This window comes from Petaurus breviceps, unplaced genomic scaffold, assembly GCF_028583685.1.
Source record: "Petaurus breviceps papuanus isolate PSGF00001 unplaced genomic scaffold, PetGlider_PUasm1.0 224, whole genome shotgun sequence".
In the NCBI taxonomy this organism is placed as follows: Eukaryota; Metazoa; Chordata; class Mammalia; order Diprotodontia; family Petauridae; genus Petaurus; species Petaurus breviceps.
The window spans coordinates 9,359,823-9,385,801 of NW_027185887.1; the positions used below are offsets into that span (position 1 = coordinate 9,359,823).

Below are 25,979 nucleotides of genomic sequence, written 5' to 3' on the forward strand. Positions count from 1 at the left end.
CACTTAACCCCAATTGCCTTCCAAAAAAAAAAGAGAGAAATATAAATTGTGCATGGGTAAGCAGGACCAGTATAATAAAAATGAAGAACAAAAAGTCAAGAGTAGCAAAGGAGCTAGAAAAATATGTAAAGGGAGGATATTTGGCAGTTCCAGATCTTAAACTATATTATAAGGCAGTAATTATAAAAACTATCTGGTGCACTGGCTAAGAAACAGAAAGAAGCTTATAATATGTTCTTTTTAAAAAAAATTTCTTATATCAGTGTAATGGAAATGCAAATTTAAAGATCTTCCCTGCCCTTAGGCCCTTTGATAGGCTTAAGAGACTCTGAGAACCTTCCTTGATTTGAAAATATACTCTGCCTCCTAATAGGCTGAATGTGGTCACATGGAGCCTGTGGCAGGAGGCTTGGTTTTCAGGAATGCCCACACCTTGATGCTGTGTGATTGGGCAGTGGGTCAAGAGGGGGGTTACATTCTCTGACCCAGGAGAAGGCTATATAATCCCTGATGTGAGGCTTGTGATTTGATCAGATGAGACTCTGGGAAGCTGTTGTTGAGAGGCCCCTGGCTTTGAAAAACCCAGATGTTGATTTGGTATGGATGTAATGGTTGGACAGTTTGGAAACCTGTCTACTTGATCTGTTTCTCTGTCTTGATAATTCTGTCTGTATACTCTGAAGTTCAGGGTGCTGACCTTTTTCCCCTGAACTAGGTAAATGATACATATTTGACTGATTAAAGTAAGCTTGTTAACCCATTTTAAGTTGCTTTCCTTTAACAAAGCAGATCTAAGAAGCTGTGTTGGCAGCCACCCTGGGGATGCTGGGGTGCTTGCTGATACAATCAGGTACAGGATTTAGGTAAGGATAAAAACAGCAAATGTTATATAAATTGAAATTCTCTGAGAACCAAATTTAAGTGATTGTACTAAATTATATTAAGTCAGAACTATCTAGGAACCTCTATATTTGGAACCAGAAAAGCAGATCCCCTTTTTAGAGCTGTCCTGAGAATAAGTATATTGTCCAGGAAAAGCTATCTGGGGGGCGGCCAGGTAGCACAGCAAGTTAAGAGCACCGGCCCCAGTGTCGGGATGACCTGAGGATAGAATCCGGGCTGAGACACTTAGCACCCACCCAGAAACACCTGGCTGTGTAACCTTGAGCAAGTTACTTGACCCCAATTGCTTAAAAAAAAAAAACTATCTAGGGACCAGATAACTACATGAGAGAACTGGGATTCAAAATGTGCTGGTTAAATGGATTTTGAGAATGGGTTACTAGGATACAAAGAGACTGGATGTCAGTTAAAGGACTTAATGTTATGATGACCAGAAGCTCAGATCCAAAGATTTATTAAAGGGGTTGTCTTACTTGAAAACTGGCCTCATATTGATCAATCAATCATTGTGTCTGAGGGCCCCTACCAGGTCCTTTTAACTACTTCCACAGCTGCCAAATTTGTGAATGTGGACTCCTGAATAATCTGAAGAAAGTTCCTACTGCTAAGTGGATGGCAAAACCCTCCAGGGACCTCCAACTTCCTCTTGTAGGGACCAAAAAGCAGCCAGCATCCAGATGAGACAGCTGTCCCAAGATTCCAGATGAGAACTGAATACCCTGTCCTAGATTTTTCCCTTCCCTTTTATTATGTGCCCAACCACCAAGGCCCTGATTCATGTGTGTGTTGGCATTTTCTCCCTCTACATTCTTCATCCCCTTCTCTTTTCTGCTTTTGAGCAAACAATGACTAGCAATGATACCTGGGACACACATCCCCTCAAGAAATTAACCCCCTGGGCAGTATCTCATCCTGTCCCAACTGGCCTCTTGTGGCATCTTGGCTTATACCTACCTCACCTTTATTGGTCATAAGGATAGGAGTTCTTTCAGACCCTCTCGCTTTGGCTAAAGGTGGGAAATGTCAAGATATTAGGATACACTCTGTTTTCCAGAGCTAAGCCCCAGCAAACAAGTTGTGTCCTGAGCTTGGCATAACAACAATCCTTTGTGTTCACCTTCTGGATGATCTCGACCCCAGCAAAATCCCAGAATTGTTTCACACTGGTATTAGGCAGTCTCTGAGATCTCTTGGACAAGCACCTTTTGAGATGAAGTCCTGCTATGAATCTAACTTGTCACATTGTTGCTGTTATCTCTCATTATCAGGGCTAAAACTCACTGAATAGCCAGAGGTTTAAGTATTCAGATCTCCCCACACTACCTTAGATCCTTCCCCCCACCCCCCACTCACTAGTTGTGTGTGTGGCTCCAGCACATGTCCTAGCTTGCAAACCTTTTCTCTCCCTTTAAACTTCTATTTGATTCCTGACTCTCCTCTCTCTAGCCTGTTTCGTGTGGCTCTCACCACCCACGGATTACAGCCTGGTTCTTATGGGGCTGACTTTGTCGATAATCAACAAAGGGAAATTCTGACTAATGTCAGAGTGGAGGATAGGAGAAGGCTTTTTGCAGGTGGTATACTGCAATTGAGATTTTGAGGGAAACCAGAGAAGGAGGTGAGGAGGTAGGGGGCTCCAGACATGGGGGACAGTCAATGAAATGGAGTAGGACTTGGAAAATAGAGTGTCCTGTGCAAAGAACATCAGGGAGGCTAGTATCACTGAGTCAGAGTACGAGGTGGGGAAAAGGGTGTAAGGTATAAGAAGACTGGAAAGGTGGGAGGAGTCCAGGTTATGAGGTGCTTTAAAAGCCAAACAGATTTTGCATTTACTTCTGAAAGTAATGGTCAGCCACTGAAGGTAATTGAGAGTTGTGTGGATGGATGTAACATGGTCAAGGAGATAATAGGGAGCCACTGGAGTTTATTGAGAGGGTGTGGGTGGATGTACCATCATCAGATCTTCAGCTTTAGGAAGATCAGTTTGATAGCTGAGTGAAGGATGGATAGACAGAGACTTGTGGCAGGGAAACCAGTCATCAGGCTCTTGCACGCAATAGCCCAGGCATGAGGTGGTGCACCAGGGCGGCCGTGTCAGACGAAAGGGGGCACGACACTGATATGTCGCGAAGGTATAAGGAAAGGACTTGCCATCATCACCAATCCGTTTTTAACAACTATGCAGCCCCCAGCGGAATATAAGTTTTTGTTCTGTCTTTACATTTGGTATATTCTCTTCTTTACATCAACGCCCTCTGGATATCCTATTACCCTTAACAAGTTGGAAGAATGGGGTCTTAAAGTGCTGGGGGGAAAGGTCCTAAATTTAGGAAAACGGTCTCGGAGGTAGGAGAAGTAACAAGACCCGGAGGCACCTCTTGCTCTGCTAGTCCCGGCCGCTCTCACTCGCACAAGGCGGGTGACGTCACCAGGGCGGCGGGAGGAGCCACCGCCACAGGATTTGAGGCCAATCGCCGCGAGGGGGAGCTCCAGTCTCGCGGCCGGAACTTCCGGGACTTCTCTGGGACCGGTTTGTAGCGCCCACCTCAGTTTGTGGGGCCTTTGGGGGCTGTCGGAGCCATGTGGGTCGCCTTGGGGCGATCCCGCTGCTTTTCTCGGACTGGGTCGGAAGTGGCAGTTTGGAGGGGAAGCGGAGCCGTGGCGGCCGGAGTTGAGAGTCGGCGGCTGAGCCCTGAGGCCGGCCGAGGCGGCGACACCGCACTGGCCGGCCTCCTCCTGGGCGGCCCCCGGTGTCGGGGCCTGCACGGGTCGTCCATAGCCTGCGGCAACAAGAATTTGCTCAAGAAATTTGCTTCGAAAACCAAGTAAATGGGCTTAGGATGGGGAAGGAAGCAGCTCGGTGGCGCGTCAGCCCCAATGGCCAAGGGATCCTGGGCAAGTCCCTCCCTCTCCCGCAGCCTCCGTTTCCTCAGCGCCTCTTCAATGCTTGTAGATTATTGTCGGACTTATCTGTGCAATGGGGGTAATATTAAAACAACAATAAAAGAGCTTTGCAAACATTAAAGCATCGTGTAAAGGCTAACTGCCACTGTCTTTCCGAAGGGGAGATGTGACATCCACGGACTGTTGGGTTGGAGTTACTTTGGAGCTCCCGCTCCTGACTCAGCAGCTCCTGGCTGCTTGATCCCCCAAATCATAAGCTCTTCAGTTTAGAGCTGCAAGCCGGGCCCAGAGGACATCTAGTCCAACCTCCTCCCCTTCCCTTCCCCCTCCCCCAGTTTTACATTTGGAAAACCGAGGCCCAGAGAAGGTTAAGGAACTTGCCCAGGGTCCCACAGGTAGTAGGTAGAGAAACCAAGGTTGAAACGAAGGGGCTCAGATTCCACGTGTTACACCCTTTCCACACTGACTTATGCCCCAACAGTAGAGCTGCAGGTAACTTAATTTTTTATACTGTATTAGGACAAGAAAAGGAACATGCTCCAGAGGGTGTTTGGGTGGTTGAGGGCTCCGCCCCTTTACGTTCTTAGGAATCTTGGAGCTGGAAAGAACTTTTAGAGATCATCTTGTCCAGAACTCTCATTTTATGAAGAGTATTCCTGATAATGATTTATCATGTCCTCAGAATTGTAGGTAATAAGGTGGGAGGCATTGAATTTTTAATACTTATGTAAAATGGAAAAGTTTGAATATTTACTGTGCAAATTATCAGTAGGCATTATTGGTGCATTAACCTGTGGATTATAGCTGTGCTGGGATTCTAGTATTAACTCTAAACTCTGACTTTTATCCTATATGAGATTAATAAAAGAATAGCCTAACACTTTAAACCAGTAATTTGAAATTTACAGTCTGGGGACCACTGAGGGCATCCTGAGACCCCTTCAGGGACCCTAAGAGTTCAGAATTTTGTAATTTACTAAGATCTTATAATTTCTAATACAGTGAATCTCTCTCTCTGTGTATATATATATCATCCACATAAACAAAAGTTCTTTGGTGAAGAATGCTCAATTTTTAAGAGTGTAAGAAGGTCCCGAAACCAAAAATGTTTAGAACTCCTGCTCTGTTATAAAACGTTGGCCACTGCTAATTCAGGAACTTTTCACTTTTCTCCCTAAGGATATGACATTTCTGCTTTTAACGTTTGAGCATTTAAGAAGCAGTATGAAGGAAGACAGATTCTGTCCTTGGTACTTTAAAGTCATCCAAAGTGTAATTGGTAGGACAAAGATTATGTACTAGTTGTTTATAAACAATATATTTGTTGGGCTTTAGTTAAAATGAGTATTTGTATAGCATGGGGAAAACTAAGTACTTAATAAGAACATTTATGGTAAATGCAGCACATGGGAAGTTTATAGGGTTGGTCAAGCTGAAAATCAAGACCTTGTATTTAGAAGAGAACAGTTGAGTATGTCTCCCTCTGGACTAGCATGAGGAATGAGTAGGAGCCACTTTAGTGTCAGTGGGTGGCTTGGGATATGGCTCCTCCTACCATTTTGTACCAGCTTCTAAAAAATCGCAGTTATGTCATTGTTAATACTGTGAAACTTGTCTATAGGATAACTACATATTTACTGCATTTGCATTGATGCTTCTGAACGCTGTCCTCATTCATTTTTCCAGAGAATAGCTTTACAGAACCAAGTCAAAGGTCCTTGTCATTTTAAAGGTAATGTTCTGTAGATCCTACTAGTGAGGTATCCAATGTAGCCGTGAGTATTTTATATTCTTATTTGGCTTTTAATAATGATGAAAAGTTATGCAGCTGCATTTTAAAAATAAACAACAGCTTGATTTCCACAGAACTACTAATGCCACTGATTTTTTTAGTATTTATAACCCAGATACTTTTGGGTAGTTTGGAAGAGAGTGTTTTGAGAATTTTTTCCTGCTTTTGTACAATTAAACAGAACCAACTTAAAATTGTTAAGACTTGAATTGACTTCATTTTCTCTACCCACTACCTTGTAAGTTGTTTTTAATTAGATCCTTAGTAATATCATGCCTAAGTTTAGTGCTTTAGTTACATAGTTGTGGTGTCCAGACTTCTCAAGAGTATAGTTAGATAGTCATAACAATTTTCTTCAAGTTACCATGAGAGCAAATGTAATCATTTTATTTTCCCCACAGAAAGAAGTTCTGGTATGAAAGCCCATCCCTGGGACCTCACCTTGTAAGTAAAGGGTGGTGGTGATGGTAAAATTTGAGTCCTAGAATCTTGCTAGATAAGCCTGGACACACTTGTAAGTGTATCACTCTCATTCCTCTGCAGGGTTGAAGAGAAGATGATTATATTAGAATAAGGTTCCAGAAAAGTTGCCAATCATCATCATATTACCCACTTGTCTCTTTTAAAACAATAATATTTTTATGTAAATAGGGTTAGTTGTCATAGAGAGCAAATGAAAAATGAAAATTTGCTCTTCTTGCTGAGAGCACAGGATTATTTATTTGCTTATTTGCTATTTTCTAAAATCTTTCTAGTTACAGATTAAGGGAATATGACTGATTGAGTTTGTAGCTTCCTCAAATACAGTCATTGCACACACAAAAATCTGTGCAGTCTACTAATGAATTTAGATTTACAGATATTCATATAAAAGTAAATACACAGTGTTAGTGAATGCTTTTATCCAAAAGGGTTACTACATTAAATACCAAAAATGTCACCTGTAAAATAAACAATTAGCATTTTCTCACTAACAGCCCAGACAAGTCAAACTGGCTATTTAAATTTATGGATGTGGATAGATGCTATTTGAATAATCCTTGATATCTTTTCCTTTAAATTTTGTAGGAGTTGAATGTACCAAGATGTACTTTTTAACTTATATGTTCTTTTTCTCTCTGAAGACATACAGTCCTTCCAGCTTGAAAAGTCTAATGAAACATACTTCAAAGAAGACTGGGAAAGAAGACAGCATACGCAAGAGGGCCCTGGATGGCATTCTTTATCAAGCATTGTCAGACTTGGTATCTACCCTTGAAGTGAATGAAGATGTCTATGATCTGAATGTGGAATTTTCTAAGGTAAATCATGATGGCCCCAGTTCTGAAGAATTGTGTTGTTGAAAGTTTCAGGACTCACATAGATTACGCATTAGGAATCCTCTCCTCTCACATTAACAGTTATTATTTCATGCACGAAGAGTAGTTGTAGATTGTGGGGGTAACATTAAAGCTTATTTTAAAAAGGTAAAAGAGAAAATTAGAATGTGCAGGTGCCAAGCAAATGCACAAGTAGAAGAATAGAATGCCAGAAGATGTGAGAATGAGGTCAATAGGTCAGTTTTTTTTTTTAACTCAAACTATTTCCTGTGTGCAGCTGTAACAGCAAGTACCCTAGCACACCCACGGTGGCTGCTAGCACAGATTCTTTGATCTGCCTTTCTAAATGAAAGCAACTCAAACTTTAATCAATCATATATATCAGGGGCAGCCAGGTGGCTCACCAAGTAAAAGCACTGGCCCCAGAGTCGGGATGACCTGGGGATCGAATCTGTGCTCTGATACTTAGCACCACACCCAGAAATAACTGGCCATGTAACCTTGAGCAAGTTACTTAACTTCGATTGCTTAAAAAAAAAAAATCATATATGTCATTTACTTAGTTCAGGGGAAAAAGTCAGCACCCTGAACTTCAGAGAGAATACAAATAGAAATTACAAGCAGACAAAAAATATGGACAGAGAAAATAACACAATTCAGCATACCAGCAGACAGGGCTTCTAGCTGTCTGACCATTACATATATATGTAGTTAGTTACCAGAAAGAGAAGCACCAACATCTGGGTTTTCAGAGTTGGGGGGCTCAATGGCTATCCAGAGCCTCAACTGACCAAATCACACAACTCTTCGCATAAGTGAGCCCCAAAACAAAACCTCACCTCAGAGTTTATATAGCCTTCTTTAGGATCAGAGGACATCACAACCTTTGTGACCCACTGCCTAATTACAAAATAACAAAAGGTGTGGGCCTTCCCCTAAGCTTCTCTTGGGCTCCCACTGAGGCCCATTAAGGGTCAGGGAAGATCTTGAAATTCCCTTACCATTACAGCAGCTGGGTGGTGCAATGGGTAGAATGCTGGACCTTAGAAGGATGGATAGTCAAGAAGATCTAAATTCAAATCTGGACTTAGGCAGTTCCACGTGTGTGACGCTGGGGAAGTCATTTAACCCTGTTTGCCTCAGTTCCTTATCTGTAAAAATGAGCTGGAGAAGGAATGGCATATCCTTCTAATATCTTTGCCAAGAAAACCCGGTGGGGTCACAAAGATTTGGATATTACTAAAAATGACTAAACAACAATGGAAGCAATTTTCCACCATCTTTTTAAAATGAATTTGCCCATAGCAGGAAGAACAGCAAAAAGAAAAGGTCTGCGTGGTGATCTTTTCTTCGTTTTACTAGGTTGAGTACCCATGGGATGAGTGTACTAAGTGGTATGGGAGCCAAATATAGAGGTAATTAGGTAGTTTGCAGAAGCATAGTAGTGACTTGTGTTAGAGGATTTCTTAGGTCCTTTCCAATTCTGTAGCTTTTTGATTTTAGGGAAGATGTGATTCTGAATGATGACCAGACTAGCAAACATTATGTTTTTTTACTGTATAGCAGGCACTCAGAGACCCTGGGTCTACATAGACCAAAACAAAATGGTCCCTGTGATGAGGGATGGCCCCCAATAGGTTCAGCAGGAACTCTTGATTTTATCTAAGACCAGAATCTGCAATTCAATCTGGAAAGAATTCAGCTCAAGCCTAATTGGAGTCAGAGTTGTGAAAGTTTATTATATACCTTACAGCAGGCAAGGATCCTTAGGGGACTAATTCTAAATTCTAATCCTAAAGGGGTAGAATTAGGAATTATATAGAATCATTCATAGTAGAACCTGTGCCAATTATGCTAACTAGGTGATTAAGGGTGGGATTAGGGAGGAGTTAAGGTGGGGACAGTGTAATGTAACTTTGAAGGTGTATTGCCCATGATTCACTGAGAAAAAGCCCAAGGGGGGGCTACCTGGAGGTGTGGTTTTAGGCTTGAAACGTCGCTAAGTGGGCTAGCAGTCAAGGGCTGATGGAGAAGTGCCCAGTCTGCTACCCATCAGTGTCATGTTTGACAAGATTATGTCTAGAAACCAAGGCTAACCGAGACTCAGTGGATATTAGGCTAAGGAGTTAATCCACAGATAGGGTCCTGAAGGATTCATTGAGGCAGCCAAGGAGTCAACCTAGAGATAGGGTACTGAAGGATTCATGGGGGCAGTGGGACTCTATACAAGGGGGAGATAATAGTTGCCTAAGCTGGAATGTTTATAGATACTTTAGTGAAGGATTCATAAGAACAGCTTGTTATTGTTCCAAGCTGAGATAGTTGTTGCTGGGCAGAGTTATTGCTCTGAAGCTAGGTTCGGGGGGAGAAGGTGCAGAGTTACTGCTCTGAGACTGGGGGTGGGGGATGGTGTGATTTTACAAACTGGTTTTACAGACTGGTGTTAAAAAGTTTTACAAATTGAGTTTACAAATACAGATCCCAAGCACCCCACCATTACTGATGTTACAAATTGAGTTTACAAATTGGTTTTACAAACATAGATCCCAAGCACCCCATCACCTGCTCCCAAGGAACTTTCTGTATTGGGTGAGATCATTTGTCTGACTACTTGTCAGATCTCTTGTAAATCCGATTCTTGTTCAGAAATAGCTTGGACTAAATGGGCTCTGAAGACCCTCCCAATTCTTGAGCTTCTGTAAAATGTTGAGGTTTTGTATATTTTATCATCTTAACATTCCTACTCCCATAGCAATAATTGTATTGTTTGCACTCTAGGAGAGTGGGACCCTTGGGAATAAGGCACTGGCCGTGAAGAGTTGGGGTGTTTGTTAAGTTGTGAAGAGTTACATATTAGTTTTTATTCACTGAAAGTGTTTTTTGGATACACAGAGTTTAAGAAAACCAGTACCTGATTAAAAGATTTTTTTTGGTTGGGGGTGGGATGATGGTGTTTCAGGTATCTCTTGCTCCAGATTTCTCAGCATGTCGTGTGTATTGGAAGACATCCCTCTCCGCTGACCAGAATGATCGCATAGAAGCAGTTTTACAGAAGAGTGCTTCACGTTTCAGGTGCTACCATTTTGCTTTCTAAATGATTCTGCTTTGTAGTTTTTATCCTGTACTAAAGCTTTCCCACAACATTCTAGTGTTTTGTTTTATAGTTAAATTATGTTAGATTTTCCCTTATTAATTAAGTTCCCTTTTATGGGAAGTGTTGGATAATTTTCTAGGAAATTTATAGCATTCTTTGTCATTTTGTGAAAAGTGCTTTCAAAAGTTTGTTTTCCTCAGGCTTAAAGTACACAGATAAAGCTTCATTAACTGGAACTCAGTTCAGTTATACATTTCATAAGAATATACTGTGTTTGATTTGAGGAAGAAAGAGAGTTTAGATAAAATTAGGTCTTGTTCAACTCAACTAACTGTAGACTTCAGTTAATCAAAAATTCCCTATTTTACACTGTACTTTTAGATGAAAGGAGCAAATTTCAAGAATATAAGCTCATATAAAGGATTTAATTTTTTTTTAAATAACTTGTAGGCAACATCGTAGGATAAGCACACTGTTGTTCTTCAGTTGTTTCAGTCATATCTGACTCTTCATAATCCCATTTGGGGTTTTCTTGGCAAAGATAGTGGAGTGGTTTACCCTTTCCTCCTCCAATTCATTGTACAGATGAGGAAACTGAGGCAAACATAGTTAAGTGACTTGCCCAGGTAGGTGTCTGAGGCTAGATTTAACCTACCTCCTCTGTCTACTTCCAGGCCCAGCACTCTATCTACTTTGCCTCCTAGCTGCCCAGAGGGAAGCATATATTTTTGCCCAGTTGTCTGTGTCTGTACTAAAATACCATGAAAATTGGTGTGTATAATGATGGCTTTGAACGTATTATACAATCCCTAAACACAAATCCCAGAAAGGTTAAATTATATTCTCTATAATAAGTGAAGGGGTGCATTCATATTTTCTTATGTTTATATATTATTGATCATGTGATACATTATTTCTTCCCATTGCTTCCAATAAAACATTCATTCCTGCATAACAATCAGTAACTTAGTATAGCTAAACAAAATTATACATATCAACACGTTTTGTTGTTCAATTATGTCTGACTCCTTGTGACCTCATGGACCTTAGTATTCAAGTCCTTGTGTCCTCCACTATCTTTCGAAGTCTGTCCAAATTCATGTTTGTTGTTTCCATGATACTCTTTCCATCCCAACCTCTGCCATCCTCTTCTCTTTTTGCCTTCAGTCTTTCCCAACATCAGGGTCTTTTCTATTGAGTCCCATCTTCTCATTATGTGGCCAAAGTATTTAAGCTTCAGCTTCAGTATTCGACCTTCCAACAAATAACTTGAATTAATATTTTTAAGTATTGAATGATATGAACTCTTTGATGTTCAAGGGACTCACAAAAATCTTCTCCAGTGCCACAATTTGCAAGTGTCAGTTCTGTAGCGCTCAGCTTTCCTTATAGTCCAAATTTCTCAGCCATCCACTGCTACTGTAAAAACCACAGTTTTATGGACTTTTGTTGGCAAGGTGATGTCTCTGCTTTTTAGTATACTGTCCAGATATGCTATAGCTTTCCTTCCAAGGAGCAAGTATTTTAATGTCATGGCTGCAATTACCATCTACCATGATCTTTGAGCCCAAGAATATAAAATCTGACACTGCTTCCATTTTTTCTCCCTCTATTTCTCAGGAAGTGATGGAACCAGTTGCCAGGATCTTAGTTTTTATGTTAAGCTCTCCTCTTTCTCCCTCATCAGGAGGCTTCTTAATTTCTCTTCACTTGAGTGATATTGTCTGCATATTTGAGATTGTTAATATTTCTTTTGGCAACCCTAATTCTGTTGTTTGATTCATCTAGCTTGGCATTTCACACGATGTATTCTGCATATAAGTTAAATAAAGTGACAATATACAGCCTTGTCATATTCCTTTTCTGATTTTAAACCAGTCAATTGTTCTATGTTTGGTTCTAACTGTTGCTTCTTGGCCCTCATGCAGCTTCCTCAGGAGACAAGTAAATTGATCTGGTACTCCCATCTCTTTGAGGACTTTGAGGACTTACTATATTTTGTTACGATCCATACAGCCAAAGGTTTTAGTGCAGTCAGTAAAACAGAAGTAGATGTTTTTCTGGAACTCCCTTGCTTTCTCCATAATCCAGTAAATTTTGGCACTTTAATCTTTAGCTCCTCTGCCTCTTTGGAAACCAGCCTGCTTTGCTGGTATTTCTTGGTTCACATATTGCTGAAGTCTAGCTGGCAGAATCCTAAACATAACCTCTCTGGCATGTGAAATAACCACAGTTGTGTAGTAGTTTTAGTGTTCCTTAGCATTGACCTTCTTTAGGATTGGGATATATAAATTGATCTTTTCCAATCCAGTGGCCACTGTTGTGTTTTCTGAATTTGCTGGCATATTGAGTGCAGCACTTTTAATAGAGTCATCTTTTAGGGTTTCCAATGGAGAAGGAATTGGCAAACCCCTCTAATATCTTTACTAAGAAAAACCCACAAACAGTAATAAAATGATAAAAGAGATGACGTTGGTAGATGAGCTTCTAAAGACAGAAGGTGTCTAATACCCTACTAGGGAAAAGCAGAGGACAACTACAAATAGTTCCAGTACTAATGAAGTAGCTGGATGAAAGCCTAAAGGAAATTCAGTTGCAGATGCTTCTGCTGATGAAAGGAAAACCCAACTGTAAAGATTAGTATTACATAGGAACCTTAAATGTTAAATCTGTGAACTAAGGAAGCTGGATGTGGTCAAACAGGAAATAGAAAAATTTAATATTGAAATCTTGGGTGTCAGTAAACTTAAATGGACAGGAATGGGTGAATTTAATTCAGATGATCATTATATATACTTCTGTGAGCAAGAATCCCTTAGAAGAAATGGAGTAGTCCTAACAGGGATTACTAAAAGGTGAGAAAGGAGTCCTAGGCTATATTCTCAAAAGTGACTGAATGGTATCTGTTTAAATCCAAAACATACTGTTTAACATCACAGGAATACAAATCTTTTCTCTAACCACCAATGCCAAAGATGCCAAAGTTGATCAGGCTAAGAAGACCTACAACAGCTTCTAGAAATAACACCAAAAAAGGATGTGCTATTCATCATCGGAGATTGAAATGCTAAAGTAGAAATCAAAAGAGAGTTGGAATAACAGGCAAGTTTGGCCTTGGTGGACAAAATGAAGCAAGGCAGAGGCTTGTCAAGATAATTCACTGGTCATAACAGATACTGTTTTTCAACAACCCAAATGCAGCTCTACATATGGACATCACTGGATTGTCAACATAGAAATCATATTGATTATATACTTTGCAGCCAAAAGCAGAGAAGCTCTATACAGTCAATTGAAAAAAGACTGGGAACCAACTATAGCTCAGATTATGAGCTTCTCATTGCAAAATTCAGACTTAAATGGAAAAAAGTAGGGGAAACCATCAGACCATATAGGTATGACCTAAATAACATCAACACATTGGTCATGTCTGAAAATATATACTTTATTCTGCACCTGTAATCTACCAACTCTGGCAAGAAGAGCAAGCCATACTTTTAAATCACAGTTGGTTCAGTAGTGTTTTCTTTTAGACTATTGTGATAATTGGGTAAATTGTTCATCTAATCCTGCTTACTTCACTCTGCACAGTTTGAACAGTCCTCCAGAGCTGTACTGGAAACTTCTTTGAACTTAAACTAGAGGTGGGGAACCTGTGGTCTTGAGGCCACATGTGACGCTCTAGGTCCTCTAAAGCTGTTCTTTGACTGAATAAAAACTTCACAGAATAAATCCCCTTAATAGAAGAATTTGTTTTGTAGAATTTAGATTCAGTCAAAGAACCACTCTAGAGGACCTAGAAGGCCACATGTGGCCTCAAGGCCACAGGTTCCCCACCCTTGATAAACCATTTAAAACTGAACAGAGTATCTTTTACCTTATTCCCTCTCCTCTTCCAAACTTCACAATTTCTGACTAAGGTACCACCATCCTTCTTCTGTCCACATATACAACCACATATACAAATCTTCCAATTTTTCTACCTCTACAACATCTCTCATATGCAACCTCTTCTCTCTGCTCATACAATGACCACCCTAATTGAGGCCCTCTTCCCTTCTTGGTTGTATTATTTCAACAGCCCCCTTATTGTTCTACCTCCTTTAACTATCTCATTCCTCCAGACCATACTACATACTGTATAGTGTATTCTTTAAGCACAGATATGGTCATGTGATTTCCCAACTCAATCAGCTCTAGTGGTTTCCCCTAGAACTCCTCTGGTTGACTTTTAAAGACCCAGATATTTTTAAAGACCTTGACTTCAACCTGTCTTTCTAGTCTCCCTCTCCTGCACTCTAAGCTGACCTTCTCTCTGTTTCTCACACGTAAAAACCATCTTCCATTTCCCTGTCTTTGTTGGGGCTATCCTCCATGCCTGAAATACACTCTTTCCTTACGACCCCATTCAGAGTTGTCCTCTTCCTTGAAGATATAGCTTATGCACTATCTTTCATAGGAAACCTTTCCTGATCCCCTTTTCTTTCTCCCATACTACTTTGTATGTACATACTTGTATTTATTAACTTTATGTTTATGTTGTATGTATTTTCACATAGTCTTCTACCTCTGTTACAATGTAAGCACCTGAAGAACAGATAATTTCTTTTTTGTACTTATATCCGTGGAACCCAACACAGTGCCTTGCACATTATAATATTTATATTACTTACAATAATAAGTAAATATTATAAATAAATTATGTTTTTCATATAGTAAATAACAAATACTATGATATTTGTTTATTGATTCCTGTTTGTCATTTCTTACAACACAATTTTTTCTGCCCTTCTCAATCTGGCCCCTATTTTGTTTCCAGTTCTTTGTTACTATAAAAAGTGCTACTATAAATATTTTTGTTTATTTGTGATCTTTCCCTCTTTTACCTTTTTTGAGTATGTGCTGGTATTGTTGGATACAGTAGTATTGTTGAAATACAAATAATGATTTTTTTGGCTTAATCCCAAATTGTTTTCCAGAATGGCTAGGCCAAGTCACAGCTCTACTTCAGTACATTAATGAACTTGTCATTCCACAGAACCTCCAGATTGTTTACTATTTTCATCTTTCATCATCTGCTAATCATGCCTGTGAAGTAAGAGTTCAGAATGGTTTTAATTTTTCTTCTTAATGATTTGGATCATTGCTTCATATGATTGTTGACAGATTGAATTTCTTCTTTTGAAAACAACCTGATCCTATCCTTTGACTACTTACCTATTAGGGAATGGCTCCTCTTTGATAAAAGGCAACCTGGTACTGGACTTGCATTCTTAACCTCAGTTTCCTTAACTGTAAAAAAGAGATCATAATAGTTCCTACCAATGTTCCTTTCCTCGGGTTTTTGCATATTTGAGATTTTATTTTATAGTAAAGACTGTATTATATTTTTAAGTACTAAGGAATTCCTATTTTTATGTATATGCTCTTACTACAAATTTAAATATTGTCATAATCTTTTTTTTATGAAAACTAAACTTGTATTATATGAAATTTGTATCAGATATAGTGTTTGGCAGTATTATTTTTTTATTATTTATTTTAGTCTTCAACATTCATTTCCACAAGATTTGGAGTTCCAAATTTTCTCCCCATCTCTCCCCTCCCCCCCAACCCAAGATGTCATATATTCTGATTACCCATTCCCCCAGTTTGCTCTCCCCTCTATCAACTCCCCTTCTATATCCCCTCCCTGTCATTCTCTTGTAGGGCAAGATAATTTTCTGTACCCCGTTGCCTGTACATCTTATTTCCCAGTTGCATGTAAAAACAGTTTTTAATATTTGTTTTTAACACTTTTGAGTTCCAAATTCTCTCCCTTCTTCCCTCCCCACCCACCCTCATTGAGAAGGCACGCAATTCAATGTAGGTTATACATGTGTAGTTATGCAAAACACTTTCACAGTAGTCATATTGTGAAACATTAACTATATTTCCCTCCATCCTATCCCACCCCCATTTATTCTCTTCTCTCCTTTTACCCTGTCCTTTTTCAAAAGTGTTTCTGACTACCCCCCCCCCACAATCTACCCTCCCTTCTATCATCCTTCCCACCCCCACCCCCTTTATCCCCTTACAAAGATAGGGTAAGTTATTCAGTTGAGTGTGTATGTTATTTTCTTCAACTACTCTAATACTGAGAAAGGTCTCATGACTTACAAATATCATCTTTCCATGTAGAAATATAAACAGTTCAACTTTAATAAGTCCCTTATGATTTCTCTTTCCTGTTTACCTTTTCACGCTTCTCTTGAGTCTTATATTGGAAAGTAAAATTTTCTATTAAGCCCTGGTCTTTTCATCAAGAATGCTTGAAAGTCCTCTATTTCATTGAATATCGATATTTTCCCCTGAAGTATTATACTCAGTTTTGCTGGGAAGGTGGTTCTTGATTTTAATCCTAGCTCCTTTGACCTCTGGAATATCATATTCTAAGCCCTTCAGTCTCTTAATGTAGAAGCAGCTAGATCTTGTGTTATCCTGATTGTGTTTCCACAGGACTTGGATCATTTCTTTCTGACTTTTTGCAGTTTTTCTCCTTGACCTGGCAACTCTGGAATTTGGCTATAATATTTCTAGGAGTTTTCCCTTTGGGATCTCTTTCATGAGGCAATCAGTAGATTCTTTCAATTTCTATTTTACCCTCTGGTTTTAGAATATCAAGGCAGTTTTCCTTGATAATTTCTTGAAAGATGATGTCTACACTCTTATTTGATCATGGCTTTCAGGTAGTCAAATAATGTTTAATTTATCTTTTCTAGGTCTATAATTTTTTTATTTCTCATAAAGTCATTAGCTTCCATTTGCTCCATTCTAATTTTGAAGGAATTATTTTCTTGAGTGAACTTTTGGACCTCCTTTTACATTTGGCTAATTCTGCTTTTTAAGGTATTCTTCTCATTGGCTTTTTGGATCTCTTTTGCCATTTGGGTTAGTCTATTTTTTAAAGTGCTATTTTCATCAGTATTTTTTGAGGGTCTCCTTTAGCAAGCTGTTGACTCATTTTCCATGATTTTCTTACATCACTCATTTCTCTTCCCAATTTTGCCTCCACTTCTCTAACTTGATTTTCAAAATCCTTTTTGACCTCTTCCACGGTATCCATCATTTTGTGGGTTCTGTAGCTCTAGAATTTGTTTAGATTAGTTTTTTAAAGGTATTTGGAGGGGGTGGGGGAAAGTACAAACAAGTCCCTGCTTTTACTCCACTATCTTGGCTCCAGTTGACAGCATTCTTTTTTTTTTTTAATAAAAAATAGTTTTATTTTCCAAAATAGTAAAAATTTAGTGAGAAACATAATTTTTCCAATTCTTAGCGGTATTCTTAAAGAAGGCAGTTGGTGGCACAGTAGATACAGTGCCAGTCCTGGAATCAGAAAGACTATCTTCTTGAGTTTAAATCTAGCCACAGACACTTACTAGCTGTGTGACTCTGGGTATTTTACTTAACCCTATTTGCCTGGAAAAGGAAATGGCAAACTCTTTAAGTATCTTTGCCAAGAAAACCCCCAAACAGGGTAATTCAGTCAGGCATGACTGAAACATGACTAACCAACAACAGAAGAATTTTTAAATTATGTATAATAATAACAGGATAGGGAATGATAACTTGTAGTATAGGGAACTCTCAGAAGAAGAAACTCTATAAATGCAGGTAGGTACCTATTCTGTAACTTTATAGTCTTAAAAAGTTTCTTGGAGCACTAAGGGATTAAGTAACTTGCCCAGGGTCACACAGCCAGTATGTCTCAGGAAGAAAGACTAGAATTCATTGAGACCTGCTTTCTATATACTCTACCATATACTGCCTCTCTGTAATATTGACTAACATTTATATAGCAATTGAAGGTTTGCAAAGCAGTTTAGATGTATTATCTCATTTAATTAATAATAATCAGATAAGGCCTAGGTTCAGATACCAGATCTGCTACTTATTCAACAAACATTTATTAAACATCTACTATGTACTAAGTGTTTATTAAGTGCTAGGCACTAAGGATACAAAGATAGCATTTAAAACAGTCCCTGCTCTCAAGTTTATCTTTTTCTGAGGTGGAACAATAAATGAATGGAAAAATAAATTCCATAAAATTCAAGGACAAAGTACTTATAATGCTAAGGGAATCAGGAAATAATTTCACTGGGAGGTGAGCACAGTGGATAGAGGGGGCCTGGAGTCAGGAAAACCTGAGTTCAAATCCGATCTCATATATGTGACCCTTGATGAGTTGCTTAACTTCTTTTTGCCTCAGTTTCCTCAGCTGTAAAATGGGATAATAATAGCACTTACCTCTTAGGGTTGTTGTGAGAATCAAATGAGATAATATTTATGAAGTGCTTAGTGCGGGGCTTGGCATGTTGAAGGTATATAAATATTATGCGTCACCTGAGTTGAGCCATAAGGAAGACTATATAACCTTTTGACCTTATCTATATAAGGGGATTAAATTGTTTCTCTGGTCCTTTTTAGGTCTAAATTCCATGATCTAGTGAATTCTGTACCATTCACTTAATTTTGAATAATAAAAGTTTTAAAGCTGAATTTTACAGAATCATTGCCAAAATTTTTCACTTAGTAATATCCTAATTAAAAGGCACAGTTGATTAGAAAGCTTATGAATTTTATAGAGCAAGGTAGCACAGTGGGATGGGGTGCTGGGCTGGGCCTTGAGTCGGGAAGCCTTGAACTCAAATTCTGCTTGAGAAACTGTCTATATGACTCTGGGTAAGTCTCTTAAATGCTGTTTAAGTTTCCTCAACTGTTAAATGAGGATGGTAATAGCACCTACCTCATGAGAATCACATGTGATATTTGTAAAGCACTTGGCACAGTGCCTGGCACACTGTCAGTGCTTATTAAATGTTCGTTTCCTTTTTCCCTTAATACAAGTCAGTATTCAGAATGTTGTGATATAATAGAAAGAGCCCTTAACCTGTAGTTAGACATGGTTTTGAATATGGGCTTTGATATTTCCTTGCTCTGTGTTAGTTGCTTTACTTCCCTGAGTTTCAGTTTCCACATCTGTAAAATAGGGATAATGCTTGTACTATTTATGCCTCAGAATTGTTATAAAGAAAACATTTTCAGACTCTTAAAATATTCTGTAAGGTATGAGTTTTTGCAGTAAAAATACTTTTAAGGGGCTTAATTAAAAAAAAACCTAGTGTGAATATGACTACGTTGTAATCTTTTCTTCTCATGTAATCTTTTCTTCTCATGTCACAGTGGACTGCAGGAGACTTTTTTAGCTTGACATTTTAGTTCTAGAAGGTTAGATTTCTAAACTAGCTACTTGCCACTGATTGTAAGTCATAATGTGTTTTTATTTTAACATCATCACACCTCTCCAGTAAATGTCATGGTAAAACTGAGTAACTTTGGGCCTTCTGTTCTCTTTAGGCATCTTTTGATTACGCGTCAAATCCTAAGAAATGTTCCTCCAATAGTATTTGTTCGTGATAAAGAAAGTGCAGCAATAGCAGAGGTAAGTAAAACTTAATATCTGATGCCACATATAAATAATATTAGATTGTTGGTATGAACTTTATTTTGCCAGATATATTATTCCTTTTGCTGGGAAGATGTACTTTTTCCATCTTGCCTTAGAAAAGGAATTAAGTTAAAGGGAAAGGAAAACTTGATATGAACATGTTGAAATAACTTGAAATTGAATCAATTGATAATTAAATTATTATCCCCAATCATTTCCAGATCTCAGAACTAGAAGGGACTTTTGTAAAGCCAAGCACGAGCAGCTTTCCAGAGGACTGCTGCTGTGAACAGCTTTCAAGGTTCTGATTACACATTATAGTGAACTCTCTATTCAGTAACAAAAATAAGGCAAAACATTCACAGAAATCAAAGTACAGCATTCACAATGTTATAATTTAACAATTTATCACTAAAGTGGCCATATAGTTTTCACCAAAGTAGTCACATAGTTTTAAATAAAGTACATTCATTAATAACTCAATCATTCTTAAGGAGGCAAGCCTCCCTAATTGACACAAAATACAGAAGTCAAAAAGTTTTCCCTAGGTCACATTGTCTTAATCTCTTCAATCAAAAAGTCTTCTTTCTTCTTAATTGGAGATTAGTTTCCAATCATCCTTAATTAGTAAGTCCTTAACTCAATCATCTAAATGTAAAGGTCAAAATTCTTCACCTCTAGTAAATCATGATCTTCTCAGTTTGCATTAAATGCCCAAGGAGAGGTCTTTTCATCTTAACTTGAGGCTGGCTCTCCGATCCCATGGTTCCCCTTCCATGGTCCCAGCTCCTGCCAGCTCCTTGTTGTTCAGCTCCTTGTCCAGTTCCTGTTCCATACTGAAGCTTACAATGTGTAGTCCACGTCAAGTCCTTCACAGTTTCTGTTCCTGGGAAGACAAAGCTTAACAAAGCCACAATAACATGTATACACATTCCCGGCATCCTCATCAAATCACTTTCTGCCTGTGAACTCAACATAGACCCAACAACAAGGTCTGAGGAATTGGTGCAAATCATTAGTATAGTCCCAGGACCTCTGTCAGCAAGACCCTCTCTGTCAGCAAGCACCCCAGCGTCCCCAGGGTGTCTGCCAACACAGGTTCTTAGATCTGCTTTGATAAAGAAAAGCAACTCAAAAATGGGTTAACAAGCTTACTTTAATCAGTCAAACATATATCGTTTACCTAGTTCAGGGGAAAAAGGTCAGCACCCCAAACTTCAGAATATACAGACAGAATTCTCAAGACAGAAACAGATCAAGTAGACAGATTTCCAAACTGTCCAACCATTACATCCATACCAAATCAGCATCTGGGTTTTTCAAAGCCAAGGGGGTGCTCTCAACAACGGCTTCCCATAGTCTCATCTGATCAAATCACAGAACACTTCTCAAAGTGAGCCCCAAAAGAAAGCTACACATCAGGGCTTATATAGCCTTCTCCTGGCTCAGAGAATGTAACAACCTTATTGACACACTGCCCAATCAAAAGTATCTACTGAAAAACAAGCCTTCCACCCCAGGCTCCAGGTACACTTTAGCCTAGGGGCAGGAAAGATCTTTAAATTTGCATTTCCATTACACCCTCCTCCAGGATTTCTGTAAACATACAACAAGAAAGTCCTCTTTCAGGGTTTCTGAACCAGCAGCAAGGTCCCAGGGCTTCTGTAACAACAGCACCATCCTCTATCAGTAAATGAATCTGACAAAGTAACATCAAAACAGACAAAGTACCTACACCACAGCCATGCTTCCTCTCAGTTCCCCTCTCTTCTAATTTCTCAGAAGTTCTAAGGATCCTAGCAGTTCTCTCTCTCTCTCTCCAGCAGTAGCTGCTCTGCCTCCACAATGCTCACTCCCAGAAGTTCTGACTCTCTAGCTTGGGCTTTTCTTTATATAAGGTATTAGCTCCTCCCTGTCCTGCCCCTTCCTCTTACATCAACAATTCCATCCCACTGTGGGATTCCCAAGTTCTGGGTCTTAATATTTGACACAATCATTAACTTGGAACAAGGTGCTAAGTACCTGTTTGATTTCAAATACAAGGGGATCTTCAAATTCCATTACTATTACAACTAGGCTACAACCCCCTCGTTTTTTTCAGATGAAGAAACCAAGACACAGAGAGGTTAAATGACTTGCTTAGGGTCACACAATTAGTAACTGATTTCCTGTCCATTTACATTCCAAGTGTTTGTTCAATCACAGAACACAAAAAGGTCAAAAGTTCCCCACCCTTGGATCACAATTGAATCTACCCCAGAGTTACAACAAGCTTAAGCACAGCACTTAATACCCAAATGGAGGTCTTTTCTTCTCTTGACAAGTTCTCAGCAATCTTTGTTCCTGGGGAGACAAAGCTTAGCAAGGCCACAAGATACATTGTCAGTCTCTTCATTAATTCATTCTCTGTCTGCAGAACAGTCCTATGACCCCTGAAAATATTAGCAAAACCCTCTTCCAGGATTTCTGTAAACATACAACAAGAAAATCCTTCTTCAGGGCTTCTGAACCAACAGCAAGGTTCCAAGCCTTCTGCAACAACAGGACTGTCCTTCACCAGTGGACAAATGTGGCAAAACAACATCAAAACAGACAGACAGAGTACCAGCATAACAGCCATGTCTCCTCAGTCCTTGGCAGCTCTCAAAAGTCCTGGGCAGTTCAAACTGGCCCTCAGCAATCCTCTCAGTCTTTCTCTGCCTCCAAAAGGGTGCTGCTTCCAAAAAGTTCTTCTGCCTCTCTCTTGTGTCTCTCTAAATTTACGTCACCAGCTCCTCCCACTTCAGCCCTCTTTTTTCACGTCAACAAGTCCATCCCACAAGTGGGATTCACAAGCTCTGGGCTTTAACACAATCAAACCAAAAACCAAGCCAATACAGGGGAATCTTTAAATTCCATTACTATTACAAAGACCTGCCAAAATTTGTGCTCAATTAGCATAACCTTGACCCTTGGAGAACTCAGTCAGCTGTATGTCAGATATGTCAAGACTTGGAATCCAAATAGATATTTAGTGGAAATTGATTATAACAAATGAAATAAGCCTCTTAAATATTTTTTTAAACTATAATTGTCAAATTCAAAAAACATTACTTGGAGAGAAAAAATTTGATGAAATATATTTTTCCTAAGAAATGAAACCTGAAATCTTATGGTTGGTTTGGTATTTGTTAATGCTGAGATATTGATCTAATTCAGGCATTTTCTGCTTTTAGAAACAGTAAATTCATGGCAAATTAAGGTGGATTGCTGTAAAGTGAAACCCTGGTGTTAGATTTGAAAATCACCAGAAACTTGTGGAGAAAGGTGCTGAAAAGTGACACAGGCCTTTTTATTAGGCAACCAATGAGAGGGCTAGTGAAATGGCATAAAGTAATCTGCTTCTTGTCCTTTGTCACCCTAAAATACTTTACAGATGTAGTCTCATCTATGTGTGGTCATTGCCTGCCATCTGTCTTCCTTGTAGACAGTTTGTTCCTCAGTTTTAGGTCAAGGCTGCACAGCAAGTTGGTGATAGCGCTTTAGCATAAAAGTCATATTTTGATGTCACCATAGACATTCATTTGCATTTCTTCTTTTTACAAGCTACTCCACAGCCTTTCAGCACACAAGCAAAGTTTGGAGGATGTTAGGAAAAGGAAGATTTAACAGCAGTATTTGAAGCATTTTTCAAAAATGCTTTAAACACCCAAGAGAAATACTTATGGAAATAAATCCAGGCTGCACATGAAATAAGTTCAAATGGTTTGGCACTTGGAGAAAATACTAAATAATCAATAAACATTTATTAAATGCCTACTTTGTGCCAAAGATTCAAGGAAATAGTATAAAAAGTTTGGCTGTTCCTCAGAATATTGTGAGGTATAGACAGAATCATGTAAATTGAAGTTTTAAGATCAGCACTTGAGCCTATTTTAGGTTTAACAGCATTATTAAAATTTGTAAATATAATTTTATCAGGGGTGGGGAACCTATGGCCTCGAGGCCACACGTGGCTTTCTAGGTTCTTGGGTGTGGCCTTTTGACCAAGTCCAAGTTTTACAGAACAAATTCTTTTATTAAGGGGATTTGTTCTGTGAAGTTTGGATTCAGTCAAAGGGCTGTACTTGAGGACCTTGAGGGCCACATGTGGCCATGAGGCTGCAGGTTCTCCACCCCTGTTTTAGATTATAATTTACCTTTATTTGATGCTTCGAAGTTTACAAAGTAATCTTAAGATATGTAGGATTGTGCAGGTTTTGAAAGGATAAGGATTGCTATTTTGGTGATGAAGAAACTGAGGCTTTAGAGATGAAGTGATACCCAGGGTGATACAGCCAGAATCATGGAATCCTAGAGTTTCATGGGACTGACCTCAGTTATCTTTTCAAGCTCATTCCTGAAGAGGAGTATTTCCTGAAACATTCCTGTGGAATGGTTACCATTAGATCTTAATGATTTCCAGCAAGGGGGCCTCACTATCTTCTAGGGAAGCCCATTCTCTTTTTTTAACAGCTCTTATAGTTTAGAAATTTTTTTCTTACTTCTAAACCTTCCTTTCTGCAACTTATATACATTATTCTTTTGACTCTGGGATTAATTAAGCAAGACAAGTCTGATCCCTTGTCCATAGGAAAGCCTTTTAGATATATGAAGCTGTAGCAGTGGCCATGCCTTAGTAATACCATCTTGGTAGACAGGCTAATCCTGTCTGTCTGACAGGCCTCAAAACCATCTGAATTAGAGGATTGTCTTCCCCAAGAATGTCAAGACTTCCTGGCAGAATGGTTGGATGAGTTTGTTCCAATAGCCTTAAAGATAGATGAAGCAGGTGCTATGGAGCTTAGTCAGACATAAAAAATTCCAGGGTCATTCACTGCATCCCGGGCCATTGCCAGTCATCTTGATGACTCTGGAAGAGAAAGTGAGGCTGATGACTTTGGAGCTATGCCTCACTTAAATCCAATTCGTGATTAAGTCAAGACCCCACCCTTGTGATGTCATTGGTCTTCTTCAAAAGCAAAGGATAAACAACAACAATGTGCTAGAATTTTGTCAGAAATTGAAGTTTATCTTGCCAGGCTATGTTGCATAGACTTAACTTTCTCTATCCTTTAAAAAAAAAAATTAGGACATTTGTCCTTTCTTCCCTAAGCCTTTCAGTACTCTCTTATCTTTCAAAGATTGTTGCTAGTCATTCAGCAATCACAACTGCCAGTCCTTTCAGAATCCTTTACATAGGTTCTTCCCCAGCTCTGCTCCTGATTCTAATCTTTACCACCTCCAAACTAAGTAGTCTGTCTTACCATGGTGATGTCTCTACTCCTTTTGTCTCCTTTTCTGATTTATGAGTTCCTGCTTGGGACCATCATTTCAGGAAGAACTCAGGCTATTTGTGTTCACTTCTCTCCTGGCTCCACTTCTGATTCTTTGTACTTTTCTACCATTTGTCCCTCTTTCCTGCCCACTTTTATTAGTTGTCTTGAAACTAATTGAAACCCATTGAAACATAGAGTAAAAATAATGGTTGAATAGTTCTAGCATCTCTCTATTGCCTGTTTTCATCATCTTTTCTACCCCAAGCAGAGGTACTAATCCTACTTTGATCTTCCTTTTAAATAAAACACAAACCAAAAAAAGTTACTTTGATTTTTCTTCAGCTAGTAAATGAACTGGTCTTAGGTATATTCATAGCAATAAATTTGTAAATGTTGAAGCTAACACTTGAACCTAGGTCTCTCTTAATTGCAAGTCTAATGCTCTTTTCACTAGATGTAGATGGTATCAAAATGTAAGGAACTATTTTGATTTATTTTTCAGATAGATCGGTTACTGGAAATTGCTGACTTTGGACCCCCTGATGAAACAGTTTTGACACCAAGTGATCCAGGGTAAATAGCCTCTCATGCTTAGTCTCAATTGAAGGCTGCTTTTATGTGTATGTGATATTTCTAACACATGATATAACTTCCTATTGTACCAGAAGCATAATCAAAACATCCCCAGTTAGCATATATATTGTATAAATTTTTCAAGGCTTATGATTTTATATGATTTTGCTACATTTTTTTCCTACATTTTTAACACATTTATTACATTGTTCGTTACATTTACATTGTTATAGTTACTATGTATATTGTTTTCTTGGCTCTACTTCACTCTGCATCAGTTAACTGTAGATATTTCTTGCTTCTCCACATTCATCATATTCAGCATATCTTACAGCATAGTACTAATCCATTGCACTCAAGTACCATCATTTGTTTAGCCATTCCCCAATTGATGGGCATCTACTTCGTTTCCAATTCTTAGCTATTACAAAAAGTGCTCGTATAAATATTTCAGAATACATGGAGACTTTTTTCTTATTGATCACTTCCTTGGGGTATAACTGTAGTGATATGGTCTCTGGTTCAAAGGATATGGACATTTTAGCACTTTATTTGCATAATTCCAAATTGCTTTCCAAAATAGTTGTACCATTTACAACTCCACCAA

At 38.9% G+C, this 25,979-nt stretch overlaps 1 protein-coding gene across 1 annotated transcript in view; it reads left to right on the forward strand.

Annotated features, from left to right (window-relative positions):
• Positions 1-3,375: 3,375 nt before the first annotated feature.
• The window catches only part of RBFA (ribosome binding factor A), a 33,429-nt gene continuing 10,825 nt past the window's right edge, over positions 3,376-25,979 (forward strand). Inside the window, exons 1-6 of the mRNA XM_069095024.1 lie at positions 3,376-3,728; positions 6,001-6,043; positions 6,724-6,900; positions 9,878-9,990; positions 19,412-19,496; positions 25,302-25,372. Coding sequence (XP_068951125.1) covers positions 3,484-3,728; positions 6,001-6,043; positions 6,724-6,900; positions 9,878-9,990; positions 19,412-19,496; positions 25,302-25,372 — 734 coding nt within the window. The 5' untranslated portion in view covers positions 3,376-3,483. The remainder of the gene's footprint in view (positions 3,729-6,000; positions 6,044-6,723; positions 6,901-9,877; positions 9,991-19,411; positions 19,497-25,301; positions 25,373-25,979) is intronic.